Below are 15,523 nucleotides of genomic sequence, written 5' to 3'. Positions count from 1 at the left end.
AACAATGCAGCAGTATGATTGGTTAGCAGGAACCACCCAATCATGCTCCAGATAGAAGTGAATCCACAACCTGATTGGCCTACAGTAGAATCCTGGAATTAGCCAATCATGTGCAGCCCATTGTGTAAATAATGTATTATAAAGCAGATACTTTGAGGGGACATTCATTCATTCCTCCTCACCACTATGAGCTGAATATAGAGCATGAAATCACTTTGCGACTCTGAGTATATTTCACCTTCAAAGTTCCTTTATTCAATATGGCCATCTTAGAAAGTGCCCTGGTGGGATTATATTTTAGGCTTTTGCTTCATGCAGTCTGGTGGAGCAGACTGTGGTTCACAAACAAATCTACTGTAATAGATATGTTGGTCTTTATGGTGCCACAAGACTGCTGTTTTTTCTACAACAGACTTTGGCTATGAAAATGTCATACATCTAAAACATATTCCCCGTCCCCAAGAATCCTGGGAACTGTAGCTTAAGGTGCTGCAGTTGTAGCTCTGGTGGGGCAAACAGTTCCAGGATTGTTTAGGGGATGTGTGTATACGCAGCCTAACATGACTACCCTTCTGGAAACTTCTAAGTTATCTGTGCTCCTACTGGATTCTGGGAAGTAAGGTGATGGGAACCAGCAGAATCTGAACTTTTTGTTTCCCCTCCTGTTTGCTAGCTAATTTGCTGAGTTAATTATTGACCCAAGTGCACAGCAGCATAACCCGAGCTCTCTGCACTAATTACATTGGAAGAGGCAGCTCTGAGCCAACGACAGGCATGTGTGGCTAGACCCAAGAAAATTAACAGCCTGCTTATTAGGCCAAGGGATTTCAGTTTGAGGCTGAAGCTGAAAGTTTGCTGCTTGGCTCTTCCATTCTCTAAGCTGCAGTTTGCTCCTTCAGGTGCCTAGTTGCCCAGTGTGCTTCTGTGAATAGTGTTGAAAAAGGCAAGAGTAATGGTATAACTAACAGGACTGTAAAGGTGAATTTGTGCAAAGTTGTTTTCAGTCTTATGTAAGCTAACAAAAGAGGTCAGGGAATATTTTTTATTAAAGTACAAAGCACTTGGGTGGGTGGTTAAACTATAAAATAGACTTTCTAGAACCCCTTTGTGTGTGGCTCAGTGAAATGTCCTAAGTTTAAACAACCTTCTGCATGAAACAAGCCCTCCAGAAGTTTTTGCCTACAGTTTCCATCCTTCTTGACCATTGGCCATGCTGGCTGGGGCTGATGAGAATTGGGAGTCCAACATTCATCTGGAGGGCCGCAGGCTATGGAAGGCTGTCTTTATATCAGACAGAACTCCTGTGTGTCTGTCTTTCTGACTGAACAAGGAATTTTGTGCTAGTTAGACAGAAGGAGCTTTCACATCCCTGCATGCTGAAACAGTATCCTTGTTGTTGTATATATGATCTTGTCACCTCCTTCCACTCTTTTCCTAAAAGCATAGCTGCTGATCATTCATCATGACTCTGTTGCATCTAACTAACCCTTCCCCAGCCCCCATCCAGAATCATCTCTTTTCTCTCTCTCCTTCATTTGGAGCTGGGACAGGAAATCTAGCTGGAGAGTGTTAGACTCTGGGAAGACATCCAAGCAATCACAGCAGTTGAACTAAGCCATCAAACTGCAATCTCTCTTTCGTTTTGGAAACAGATACACGGGAGGAAGGAAATGAGCAAGTTCTGGAAAAGAGAACTGGGAGATGAGTCCACTTCTTTCCATGGTGTAACCATTAACCAGGAAAGCTAGTGTAAGCCCCCAGTGCCCCAAGCTTCAGGGAATGATTAACACTGCAGGTTTGTAAGGGTGTGGAGGGGGAAAATATCCCCCCCCCCACCGCCGCCACAGAGGGGAAGAATAGATTACAGCTCATCCTAATGCCCGAAGTCAAAGTGTGCCTGTCTCCCGAAAATGAATTTATGGGCAGCAGCAACATACTTGGCTTGCAATTATGGCAGCACTAGAGAAAATACAGCAGAGTTCGCTCTGACTCACACAACCTTTTTGAGAAGATTCTATGGCAGCCTCATCTGAATTAGCACAGTCACAGTGTTGATAGGTTTGCTACACACCCAGATGCCAGCATACATATCAGCAACTGTATAACATTTTGCACACAATGGTAATGGATTATGCTGGTGATCTGGGCATGTGCCAAGCATATGAAGGCAACCAGTCACAACACGAACATTAAAAGTGTGTTGATTGAAATTTCTATCCCGCCTCTCAAATCCCTGAGGAGGCTTAAAGACCAAATAAAAATAATTGCAGCAAATTGGCGGTATTGAAACCCTAAAGTAGCAAAATTAAAACCGCAGCTAGATTTCCAAAGGTTTGCCTAAAATGGCAGGCTTTGCAAAGCATTAGGCCTAGTTAACAAAAGCAACAAATGTTCCTGGACTTTACCATTTCAGACTGCAGGCAGGGAATGCCAGAGAGACAAATTCCAGCTTAGCCTTCTCTCACATCCCAACCCCCAAAACAGAAAAGCATTCAACCATCCAATTTCCCTTCCACAATCTGAAGTGCTACTGGTCTGCTGTAGTTTTGCACTTCATTGGTTGCTTGTGTAAACTATTTGGCTTTAGATCAAGGGGGTAGGGGAGAGGTTTTAACACTTATCATAAAGAAAAGTTATCAAGGTTTGAGCCAAACTTTCAGCAGTTTTTAACACCCTTTTTTCTTTTTAAATAATTCTTTTTTTAAAAAAAATCTTGGATTACAAAAGTACATACAGCATCTCTGTTTTCCACTTCTGAGGGTCCTTTTTCAGAAAAGCAGAACCCTTATATTTTGATGTAACAGTGCCATCTAGAGTGTCTGGGGTTTCAAACTAAGGTAGCAGATGGAAAAAATAACAGGGGTTTCTGCACCTTGTAACAGCTGGGGGAAACTGACAAGCCACCTCTGCTGGAATTCTGTCTTCTACACAACTGTTAAAGTTCACCTGGTAACCCTCTTTTAGAACCCCTGCAAGGAATTCCTAAATGGACCAATATCATGGATTTTATTTCCAATACAGTACATCTTTCAAGGGACGCGAGTGGCGCTGTGGGTAAAACCTCAGCACCTAGGACTTGCCGATTGCATGGTCGGCGGTTCGAATCCCTGCGGAGGGTGCGCTCCCGTCGTTCGGTCCCAGCGCCTGCCAACCTAGCAGTTCGAAACCACCTCCGGGTGCAAGTAGATAAATAGGGACCGCTTACCAGCGGGAAGGTAAACGGCGTTCCGTGTGCTGCACTGGCTCGCCAGATGCAGCTTGTCATGCTGGCCACGTGACCCGGAAGTGTCTGCGGACCGCGCTGGCTCCCGGCCTATAGAGTGAGATGAGCGCACAACCCTAGAGTCTGGCAAGACTGGCCCGTACGGGCAGGGGTACCTTTACCTTTACATCTTTCTAGTGAAATGCTTTTCATACAACATCTCAGCTGGTCTACACTGGCTAGTTGTTCTGTAATGGAAGTTCAGAGCTATTAAGAAAATGGAATCCGCATCTTTCTGATTGGCTACTTATACCAATGACATCAGAGACAGAGAGCTTCTTTCTCTATTGGCTCACACCAGTGGTTGCTTGTGAGGAAGGGAGGCATAGGCAGTTGGGTCTTTGCTGGTGGCCACCACTACTCCAGAGTCCGTCCGTCCCCCTCCCCATGTCACAGCCACCTCATCCTGCTCCATCGCCATCTCAACAAATGTAACAGAACTACTGCAAGAAATATGCTACTGCCTCTGCCCAGTCCTGTCACAATTCACTGCTGGCTCATACCACATTCTTTCTAAGGAAATAGGGCTCAACTTCCTATAAATGTGTGAAGTATTTTCTTAGCTGCCTTTTCTCCTTGGAGCTACCCAAAGACCAAAGATGCTCTGTAGGGACTTGCACTCTTTCTCTGAACACGTTTTCTGCATCTTTTTTTAGCATTCATCTCAGGGTCTCAACACTACTCAAGTAGATAAAACCCAAGACACTGCTTAAGGTGGTAAAATGCAGCTCGGTCATATTGGTCTTTTTATTTTGAAAATCTGTGTGTGACTTCTTGCCTTCATTTTCCCCCAGTTAGCATTCTTACAGCACACATGACCAAGTCCAACAGGTGATACAAAAATGACAACAGCACCTGAACTCTAACCCCTTACTAGTTATGGAAGCAAATCTCCAAAATTTTGTGCAGCACTTGGGAGGATCCTGGTTCCAGGAGCCCATGCAGCAGAGTGTTCTTCTGGATATAGCAATATTTTGGCTGTGCTCTTATTTTTGTACTGCATTAACTCCCTGCCTCTTACTGTACACCAAATGATCCTGCTATAGTTTTAATGCTCCTAAAGTTCTCAGTGATGCTTCCCATTGAACAGATGGATGACCGAGATGATCACAGTTATTGGTGACTTTGCTATGTGCATTTGGGGAGTCTATCCAAGAGGGGCCCAGTCACTTCACACAGGCACTTCTTTTCCAGCGCTTCCGTTCTGCTGATGTCTCAACCAAGCCCTACTTGGTCCCAGAGAGAGAAGGCTCCATGCGGTGGAACACTGGCATACCTACTACCTGCTTCATCTTCAGACAGTGATTCTGGCTGCGCCCTGGAAGATTACTCGGGGCCTGTCACGGAAATTCCCCCAGCAGAGGTAAGGCAGAACTTGATGATATATTTATGTGGAAGACTGTTCTAAATGTTGCAATAGTTTTTCCTGGAAATCTCATGGCAAGTTTGCCTTTTCTCCATTTTCATCACTTCTAATTGCTGACAATAGCAAGGCTGCTGTTGATTATTATTTTACTTCCCTCTGGGGTTAGAAACCAAAAGCACCCAGGGCAATTCCAGACAACTTTTTTTATTGAGCATTCATCTTGATTTGTTTGCAGGTAGATTAGACCAGGGGTCAGCAACACTTTTCAGCCATGGGCCAGTCCACCGTCCCTCAGACCATGTGGTGGGCCGGACTATATTTTGAAGGGGGGGAAATGAATGAATTCCTATGCCCCACAAATAACCCAGAGATGCATTTTAAATAAAAGGACACATTCTACTCATGTAAAAACATGCTGATTCCGCGGGCTGGATTTAGAAGGTGATTGGGCCGGATCCGGCCCCCAGGCTTTAGGTTGCCTACCCCTGGATTAGACAATGTTGTCTATTTAATGAGTGAATTCCTTCTTATATGTCTGTGGGGAGGTTAGATGACATTGCGTCAAAACAAGTTGTTGTTCCACACTTTCCACTGCCTGTCCTCATCACCTTTCCTCATTCCCTTGTTACTAAAAGTCCATTCTTTTGGTTAGGTTGCACAAAACTCCCAATCAACTCTAATTGTGCAATCTGAATTTGATGGTATGTGATTCAGCTCCACTCCAAAGCAGCAACAGCTTGGAAGTACCCCCAGATCTGTTCCATCAGTGCTGTGGCGCACCCTACCTTTTCTGGGTTCTGATTCCATGGAAAGAAGAAGAGTTGTGGGTAGGGCACTCAAAAACAGCAGAGCAAATTTGGCTGTCTATTGCTGCTTGCCCAAGTACAAATGCAGCAGAGAAAGGTTAGCTTTTGAGAAACACAGCCTTTTGGGGGATAGGTTTCTATGCTGTAAATGCATGCTAATGCAGATGAATGCTAAGCCAGCTCTCCTCTCCTTATTCTGCCAGTTCCTTTTCATTAGTCCTTCAGCAGGAGACCCAGTTCCATTGGGCTTTACCCTTTCCCACAGAAAACATCTCAGATCTCCAGCCAACTCTGCCAGGGGGAGGGTTGTGAGGGAAGACAGCGGTGCAAGCAGGCATTGTTCCCTAAACTCATAGGGAAAACACAACTCCATCTCTGCTTCTCAGTCTTGTTTGCTTTTGCAGGTGTCACCAAACTTTGACTCTCACTCATCAGATGCAGTCCCTGTTGCCACCCAGAACCAGCTCCGCATCAAAACTCTCCTTCAGCAGCTGCCCCCGCAAGACTGCGATGTAAGATTCCCATTCTTACATTCTGTCTTCATTAGGCAATCTTGCCTTGGTTGGAAAAACTGATTAAAACTCTACTCTTTTCCAGACCACAAATAGTTGGGTACTCATTTTATGCACTAATAAATGTTAACACAGCCAGTGCCTCTAAAGTGGTTTGGGACAGATTTGTGCTCTTATTTATAGTCTTGGAAGCACACTGTAATTCTAATTAAAGTCTAACCACATAGCTTCATACTTATTCTATGGAAGTACTGCAAAAGAAGCCCCTTTATAAGTGAAGGTAAAAGTGTAACATTGGTTCAGTTCAAATCTTCTACCTTCATTTCCTTCCTCTAATGGAATAAGACAGGTAAAGGGTGCTACTGGGAAGGAAGAACAGGAAACGAAGATTGACTTATTTAGCCCTTGCTATTTGTTCCCAAAATTTAGCATTCAGAAATTTAGAGACTGTGTACTTGTTTCTGCACTTGCTGATCCCCTTGGGTAACATACATATTCCTATCACAAATTCTTTGTTGCCTCAAAAGTTTTGTAGCTCTAATGACATACTAGGACCAGTAAGCCAGAGTTTGCTATAAATACTGTACTAATGGAAGGCTTTATAAGACACACCAATTAGGAAGCTAGACAGAACAGCTACAGGAAAATCCTGACTCCACCTGTCAGAGTCTGCTGCCACCTAGTGACTGGACCATGCAGTGACAATGTCCACACAAATAAGTTCTCCTTGCACTGTTTGAAAGACTGGCTCAATTAAACCCAATAGTGCAATGCCTTTGTTCTTTTAAAATCTTAGTGTAAAGATGTATGTGATGGACAAAAACATTCCAAGGCACTAAGGAAAGTCAGTTAGCCTGCAGTCATATTCAACATACTTGTTAGAAGTCAGTCCCATTGAGCACAGTGGGGCTTGCTGAATAGACATGTGCAGCATTGCGTGTGTTAAGAGTTGGGTGACAGTTGTCTACGGTATCAGGATTTACTATTAGAAATAAAGTAGAATTTATTTTGTTATGTACTGAAGTTCTCACCCTGGGCCAGCAGGGGGGATAGTTACAGAGAATGGTTACTGTTGCGTTCTAGTGGAGCTCTATCTAAGCAGGCTGGCTGAACCCTTCAGTTCAGTTCTGTTCTGGCCTGTGAATAAACAAGAGCTGTTTGAAGAATCGCTGTGTCGTCTGATATGTTCACCGACAGCTTAACATATTTGATGTCCAGTTCTTCTGAAATCAATTGTGGATTGTTTGATAGCAGCTGTCGGCCTGGAGAAAATCTGAATGCTCTTTTGGGTCTTGACACAATCTTGTGCTTTTATTTAAGGCAAGATATTGCCCATCCATTGGTGAGGAGGAAAGGGAGCGGCTACGGATATTTGCTTCACAGCGACGGCAGGAATCCCTGGGACAGGGAGTCACATGCCTGGTGCCCCCCACAACTCACGGGTGCTTTTGTAAAAAGGTGAGCCATCCTTTCTTTAAAACTGGACACTAGTGTTCTCATGGCTGAGATGCCTAAGTCTAAGATCTGGGTTTGCTTTCCCCTGACTAAGCATAAGAACTAGAGAAGATTGACGCTACACACGTTTTCTATGGATTGCCATTTGCTCCAGTTGAGCTGGGTGGGTTTTAGTAGGGAAAGGTCCAAAGCTGTAAGCTGCCCAGAAATGCTGTATACCACCCAGAGTGGCTGAGGAAACCCAACCAGATGAGTGGGGTATAAATAATAAAATTATTATTATTAATTATTATTATTATTATGCAAAGGAGGGCTCTTGGATGCAGAGCTTTAAAGTGCGGACTGTGCCAAGAAAGGTAACTGTGGATAAGCCTTTTATTATGTATTAATTTTCACTGATGTCAGGAACCTTGGAAGCCTGTTGTGAGGCAGAAAGACACAATATTTAATGAAATCCTTTTTCACAAAAAAAATTGTTGAAACAAAAAAGTTGATTTCCCTCTTCCCCCCCCCCCAAAAAAGGCTAATAAGAGGGTATCACATGTCCATGAAGATCACAACGTGGGTTGTGGGTAGCCAGCAATATTGTATTGCAGGAAGAGCAGATAAAGATGCACCATAGATAAAAAGGTCCTTTCTGCTTGATTTACAGTGTGGTAAGAGGTTGATCAGAGGTGGAAAAGGTGTTTATGCACCTAAGCTGGGAGACCAGAGCTACTGGCATCCTGCCTGTTTTGTCTGTCACACCTGCCACCAGCCCCTAGTAGATCTCATCTACTTCCAGCGAGATGGGAAGATCTATTGTGGCCGGCACCACGCAGAATTCTTCCGCCCACGCTGTGCTTCATGTGATCAAGTAGGTATACGCATATAAAAACACTTGGGGTCTTGTGTCAATTCCTAATCTCCGCTTGAAGCTATTGATCTTAATCTACCACCTTCAATCTGGTTAGGACTTGCAATGAAAGATTGAAAACTTCATAGGGATTGCAAGATTTATTTCTAGAGATCAGCAGTTACCTTATTTATAATCTCCACCTATCCACAATGAGGTGGTTATTTGCCGTCTCCAAAAGACCAAACTTTTCTCTCTGTAGTAAGGTAAAGGACCCCTGGACAGTTAAGTCCAGTCAAGGGTGACTATGGGGTTGTGGCGCTCATCTCACTTCAGGCCGAGGGAGCTGGCGCTTGTCCAGACAGTTTTCCGGGTCATGTGGCCAGCATGGTTAAACTGTTTCTGGCACAACGGGACATCGTGACAAGTGCCAGAGCACAGAAACACCATTTAGCTTCCCGCCACAGCGGTACCTATTTATCTACTTGCACTGGTGTGCTTTCAAACTGCTGGGTTGGCAGAAGCTGGGACAGAGCAATGGCATCTTGCCCCGCCGTGCAGATTCAAACTGCCAACCTTCTGATCAGCAAGCCCAAGAGGCTCAGTGGTTTAGGCCACAGCGCCACCTGCATCCCTTTTACCTTTCTCTGTAGTGAGAAGTATCAATTAAAATGATGTTATATTGTAAGCAGGGAGATGAGGTTTGTAGTTATACAGGGGAATGAAGTTTCATCCACCTTGTGTGTTCTTTGACTATCCCATGAAGGCATCCAGATACCGTGGAGGAGCCCTCCCAAATTTAATCTGAAAAGTGCTACAGTAGTATCTTACAGCAGGCCCACTGGTTCACTGTGGTATGACCTGCTAAAGGCACAAAACTTATTTCCATGCTAAGTAAATATAGGCATATCTTGGAGATATTTTGGGTTCAGTTCCTGACCCCCATAATAAAGGAAATAGAGTAATAAAGCGAGACACACTATTTTTGGGGTGTTTCCCGGTGCATATAAAAGTTATATTTACACTATACTGCACTCTATTAAGCCTGCCCCCCCCCAGATGCAGATGTAGGAGGGGGGAAACCCAGCTCCAGCCCTAGCCAACTCCATTGCTGTAGAGGTGCGGGGCTTCCTTCGGCAGGAAGTGGCCAGGCTGCCTGCAGCTGCACCTGCATCTTTGTAAGAAGCAATATCTGCAAAGTGCAACAAAGTGAAGTGCAACAAAACTAGGTCTGTGTGTATATACTAGGCTTGAGGCTAGTGCTATGCATTCTGCATTTCCACATAAAAAATAATACCCAAGTTTGAAAATCTGTTCTGTTTTTATGAGAGTTGGTGTTTAAATTTCTGTATTTGCGAAGATAAGTTAGAAATTACGTAGGCTGGATTTGGTGAAACCTTCAAGCCTTAAATTCCTGTAGCCAGGAAATAATGTTACGGCACAGTTCCCATTAAGGGGAAAATCAAAATAAAACAATACGTGAATAAATATATGTTTCCACAATGTGTTCAGTTCAGAGAATTTTATTTTGGGACAGAGTAGGGACGCAGGTGGCGCTGTGGATTAAACCACAAAGCCTAGGACTTGCCGATCAGAAGGTCAGCGGTTCGAATCCCCACAACGGGGTGAGCTCCCATTGCTCGGTCTCTGCTCCTGCCAACCTAGCAGTTCGAAAGCACATCAAAGTGCAAGTAGGTAAATAGGTACCGCTCTGGCGGGAAGGTAAACGCCGTTTCCATGCGCTGCTCTGGTTCGCCAGAAGTGGCTGAGTCATGCTGGCCACATGACCCGGAAGCTGTACGCCAGCTCCCTTCGCCAATAAAGTGAGATGAGCACCGCAACCCGAGTCGGCCACGACTGGACCTAATGGTCAGAGGTCCCTTTACCTTTATCTTTACCTTTACGTACAGCCTTGCTTTTAGGTACAATAACTATGCTGCCAATTTTGCTGAATGTAGTAAAGCTTTGGTGCAGAAAGCTTTATTTTCTTGGTCTACAATGACAAAAGTACCTCAAAGAATTAGGAGCCAAAATGCACCCCTCAGCACACTGCATGCTTGATATCTGGCATTCTCTTTGCCTCTTTAGCTGATCTTCACCTCGGAGTGCATGGAGGCAGAAGGCATGCGCTGGCATGAAGAGCACTTTTGCTGCCTCGAGTGTGACTTGCCCCTGGGGGCACGGCGCTATGTCATGAAGGGTGGCCAGCCCTGCTGCTGTGCTTGCTTTGAGAGTCTGTACGCAGATGTCTGCCAAGCCTGTGGAGAGATCATTGGTAGGTGCTGAGCATTTCTGTGGTCTTGCATAGAATGCAGTAGTGTTTGGCTGCTCAGTGACAGATGGACCTTTTCTGTTGTAACTGCAGTCCTATACTGAGTGAACTCCAGTGAACTCGATAACCTGTTGCTCATGTAATACAAAGCTAAACCATGCCTTTGCATGAAGCTGCCAGCCAGGATATCACAGCTGCTTTGCTCTTCCTCTAGTACTGCTGCATACTGAGCCGTGGTTTGACTTCCATGCTTTTCACACGTCTCATGCCAGCCAAACCGCAAATCATAACAGACCTTGGTTATGGCTCATGGTTTGTCTGAAATGTAACAAACCATGAACCCGGGTTCAGATCCAAATAATGGATTGGCTCACAGCAGTAGGACTGGAGAAGGAGCAAAGTGGCTGTGATCTCCTCTCTAGTGGCCCAGAAGTCTGCACACTGACTAAGCTATGGCTTATGTTACTGTAGCATGCAAGATGAGCCGATGGATCTTCTGAGTAAGGTATTGCACTGCACTATTATTCTCCATGCATTTCACTAATCCCAAGCCTTCTAAAATATTATTTGCAGTAATTGGTTTAATCATTCATAGTATGGTTTTAGAAAGCTTTCCCCTTGGTATAAGCATTTAAAGCAATCGTATAATAATCAGACAGATTCTAAACCTTTCAGTTAATATTATTCACAAAACTGGTAAATGTAAAAGCCTTACAAAAATCCAGGCACACCCTCTTCAAACTAGAGGCAATCTGGTAAATGATGAAGAAACATCGGTCTAACTCTGTAGCACTATTGGCACTACAACTTAACTCTCTTTGTGATCAAGCAGATGGATGGTAAAAGTTTAGTTTGTATCATGCAGGGGCTCCTGGTGGAGAATGTGATAAACCATAGGCTGGCTGGGTGAAGTGGCCAAATTAATTTTCAGCCTGTATGATCTCATCATCATACTGTCTTAGCAGTATGAAAGCCAGTTTTCCTTTTACTTTCTCATTTGGGGTCTCAAATGTACCTGGACATATCTCCTATTTAACCGGGGAGGGGGGCACAAGGAGGCCACATCAGCAATAAATGCAAACGAAGTTCTGCATTGAAATTGCCTATAGTTAAACTAGTGTTGTCAGGGGTTCAGGAGCAGAGGCACAGGGGAGAGAGGAAGCGGAGAGCGAAGGGGAACAATCCGAGGGCAGCGTAGGAGAGTATGACAGTGGACCGAGAGATTCCATGAGCTTCTCCAGCGATTCGGAAGATTCCCAGAAGGGGGCACCGATGGCCAGGGCAAGGGGGGTCCCGGGAGGGACGCACCAGAGGGACGCACCAGAAGCAAGGGGCCAGCAGCGACTCCCAAAGCAGCAGCTGGAGATCGGGACCAGCTTCCCCACCAGAGCGTAGTGGGGGGGAAGAGTCACATGTGTCAGGGCCGGCTTCCCCTCCAGTGGGGAGAGAAGATGAGTCAGGGCTGACCACGCCCCTATCGCTGAGTGAGGGAACGGGGGGGGGGAGTCAGATCCAGCTAGCCCCCCCGAAGGGGGGAGCAGTGAGAGGAGCAGTGTAACGGTCAGGAGGAAGGTTGCTGGCTGGACGCGCGCGCCAAGTTCAAATGTACAGGCGCGCGGGACAGCAGGGAGCTCGGATTGGGAGCCAGGTCCTAAAGCACGCCGGAAGCAGGGGGAAGAATCCGGGGAATCAGCATCAGAAGAGTCCAGAAAGGGCAACACCCCAGCGGGCAGACGGACCCAGAGGAGAAAGGAGCAAAGGAAGAGGTGGAGCAAGGCTAGGGTCTTGAACTGGTGTCTGGGGGGAGGAGATTCAGATGGAGCTTCAGCGGTCTGGGGTTGAGACGTAGAGCTGCGCGCCGCGGCTTGGAAATCGAAACTGAACCTTAATAAAGACTTTTGTATATAACAAGAACTGGCGTTGGTCCTTTGTGAGCTGGGACCTTGGGCAGCTCTGACAAGTGTGCTTTGTTCTGCTCTTGCAGGTGTTGACAGTGAGCAAGCCACCCTCCAAGGTCAGCACTGGCACGCCAAATCCTGCTGCTTCTGCTGCAGCATTTGCAAAAAAGCACTGCAAGGCCAGCTGGTCACTACTCAAAATGGGCTTCTCTTCTGCTCTGAGGCCTGCAGCTTAGAGAAGGAGTTGGCCTTGTCTTCCACTGGCTCAGATTCCTCTGACTCCGCTTTCATCTCTGTTCCATCCCCTGACTCAACACCCATCTCTAGAATTAGATACAGCAGCCCAGGCTGTTCCTCTGCAGCTGCAAGAACCAACCCTAATGCCTGTGAGGAAACAGCAGATTCAGATGGTAAGATGTCTGTGGTGATCAGCCTTCAGCAGCAGGGATAATGATATAGGCACCTTTGAGCCAAACCAATAGAAGGCTCCCCAGTCCTACCTTATTCTACTCCTAATGTAGTGTTGATTCCAGATTTTTTTAAATAGTGGTGGGGGGAAAGGTCTCTTGAGTGACTTAGTTAGCTGCCCTTACTGAGCTTGCTGCCGTAACCACAGCACATTTGCTTGCCATGAGGCCCAATCCACACTGTTACACAGAAGGGGCAAGAGACGCTTGCTTGCTCCTCCCTTGTCAAGGCTCAAAAAGAGGCCACAGGGCTCAGCCCTGGCGAGGTTTGGGCTTCACTAGATGCCAGATTCTGATTCCAGATAGCATCTCTGCTTGATAATAGAAAAGGTTGATGTTTATGCTTCTTACATATCTGTCCTGATAAGATTATCTACAATGGAGAAGGGGAGCCTGTTGCTCTCTATAGTCCTCAGCAATATTGACACACACACCCTGCCAGCCCTCACACTAGCTTCCCAAAGCTGGGTAAGCAAGATGCTGGGCTTTGGGAAGGAGGCATGAGGGTTCTGACAGGGTCCTTGCATCCCTTTCCCAAAGCCCGGCACCTTGCTTAGCCAGCAGTTGTGTGTAAAAGTTTGGCCTTGCTCCCACTCCCCCTTTGGTGACAAAGCAGTGTGCAGCCTGCAGGTCCCATGTCAAAGTACTCTTGGTATATAAAGTTGGACTGCCCTTCTCTAGATGTTGCTGGACTGCACCTTCCTTCATCCCCAACTAGTTTGTCATGCTGGGTAAGACCAACAGCTGGAGGAGAAGCCACACAGCCTCCCCCGCCCTTGCCTTATAGACTTTATTCAGCAGTCAGACTTGGGAGTTTAGGGTCGTCATACAGGTGACTTCTGTCTTTTCAGACCCAAGGCCCACTATTAAAGCAAACCTGTATTTGGGGATCCATTTCTTAATACTTTACCATATATTTGCATGGCGATGCGGCTGCTCCTGTTGCAACCCACCTTGGATTAAGGCATGACCCACCAGTTGAAGACCTGTTCTCTAATATATGCTTGTTCTTCTTATTACCAGCAATGGAAACACTTCACACATCTGGGGATTCATCACTGTGTCCTGAGTTCAGGAGCCAAGAAGAAGCAAGCACTATTTTCCGAAAGAGAATAGCTTCCCAGCAGTTTGATAAAACGGAACTTCTGACTGATTCTCCTCAAGCAGAGCGGGGAACCTCTAGCCCCTCTAGGCTAGAGGTAGTTCACAGCACTGTCAGTTTAACGGAGAACCAACTGCTAGGGTCCACTTTCCCACTAACACCTCAGCAGCAAGTTGGAGACGATCCCTTTAGGGGCAGCGCTTCCGAAGCCCCACATGCATCAGTGTGGAACAGGGACTTCTCGCAAATGCCACCCGAGGACAGCACAGGCAAGCAGGAAGCTGTGGTGGAACAAGACGATGCTTGGTGCCCTACTTGCTCGTCCTCTTCAGATTCTGACTCTGAGCCAGATGGCTTCTTTTTCGGAAAGCCCATCCCAAAGCCTGGGGCCAGACGGATTGTTCTACCCGATATGGAGCAAGAGACACTTGGCAAAGGCATAGGGTGGGCAGCCAGAGCACGTTCGAGCAACAAACATTGCAGTATATGTTAGTTTGGGCTGGTGGGGAGGAGGGAGAAGAGAAAAGGAACGTAGTTCTTGGATACCCGAAAAGTGTTTGCGGGGGGGGGGGTGGAAATAGTGTCACAAGCAGACATCTTATGTAGCAATGCGGTTGATGGGTGTGCATGCTGAAAAGTGAAAAATCATCTCCCTACAAGTGCAAAGCTGAGGAAGAACTGTGAATAAGCAGACTTGAGTGAGAAGCAAGACTTTCACATATACAGAGGTTTGCATTGCCAATTTAGTTACATTGTGCATTTTCAGAAGCTTTAGAACTGGCATTTTCTTCCTCAAAGGCCTGCAGCTCCCCCTTCCCCTTTTTCCCTAGTTACACAGGGAAAGAACATGTAAAGATTAGTATAATTCAGCAGCACCTTGTGGGCAGGACACTCTCGGCTTCTAAACTCTCTACTACAGCATGAATACTTAAAGAAGCTCACTGGCCAGCACATGCTGTAGTGTAGAGCGTGTGAAACAAGCCTGTACCCCTTTGTTCACCACCTGCACACCTTTTGCACAAGTTCCAAGATCCTTCTGGCTCCCTACCAGCTCATCCTTCCAATTTCTGTGTTTTCAAAAGGTGCAGTGTAAAGAATAAATAGGTTAACCCTGCCTTAATCATTGAATGCTTGACTTGGCAACTGTAAGCAGGATGCTAAAAAAAAGTTATACAGTTCTATCTATAGTTGTCTGAACAGTGATAGTTCAGGGAAGCCACACTCAGCAAATAAAGGCAGCTCCAAGAGATGTGTTGTCTCCACCAGTCATTTTTATTTAAAAAGATGTTTTTAAGTTCTCGGGAAACAAATATAAAAAGCATTTCACAAGAGTTTTGTGGGTGGGGAGCTACTAAAGCTTCTGCACTGGCAGGAATCCTCCATTTTTCTCTCTGCCTATAATAGCAGGAGAGCCGTGGTTAGAGAGATCTAAAAAATGCAAAATTAGCCATCCTACTTGGAAATCTTGATGCAAGATTAAAAGGCAAACCTTTCCAATAGCTAACCCTAACAGGGTAGTATGCCGAAACCAGGTTACCACTCCCATTC

At 45.8% G+C, this 15,523-nt stretch overlaps 1 protein-coding gene across 1 annotated transcript in view; it reads left to right on the top strand.

Moving 5' to 3' along the window:
- Positions 1-15,224, top strand: part of PRICKLE4 (prickle planar cell polarity protein 4) — a 31,387-nt gene extending 16,163 nt beyond the window's left edge. Inside the window, exons 2-8 of the mRNA XM_081865395.1 lie at positions 4,457-4,625; positions 5,839-5,946; positions 7,267-7,404; positions 8,054-8,257; positions 10,325-10,511; positions 12,493-12,816; positions 13,897-15,224. Coding sequence (XP_081721521.1) covers positions 4,457-4,625; positions 5,839-5,946; positions 7,267-7,404; positions 8,054-8,257; positions 10,325-10,511; positions 12,493-12,816; positions 13,897-14,468 — 1,702 coding nt within the window. The 3' untranslated portion in view covers positions 14,469-15,224. The remainder of the gene's footprint in view (positions 1-4,456; positions 4,626-5,838; positions 5,947-7,266; positions 7,405-8,053; positions 8,258-10,324; positions 10,512-12,492; positions 12,817-13,896) is intronic.
- Positions 15,225-15,523: the final 299 nt, after the last annotated feature.

This window comes from Podarcis erhardii (assembly GCF_964252035.2).
Source record: "Podarcis erhardii genome assembly, chromosome: 6".
NCBI lineage: Eukaryota > Metazoa > Chordata > Lepidosauria > Squamata > Lacertidae > Podarcis > Podarcis erhardii.
This window is presented reverse-complemented; position numbering and strand designations above follow the sequence as displayed.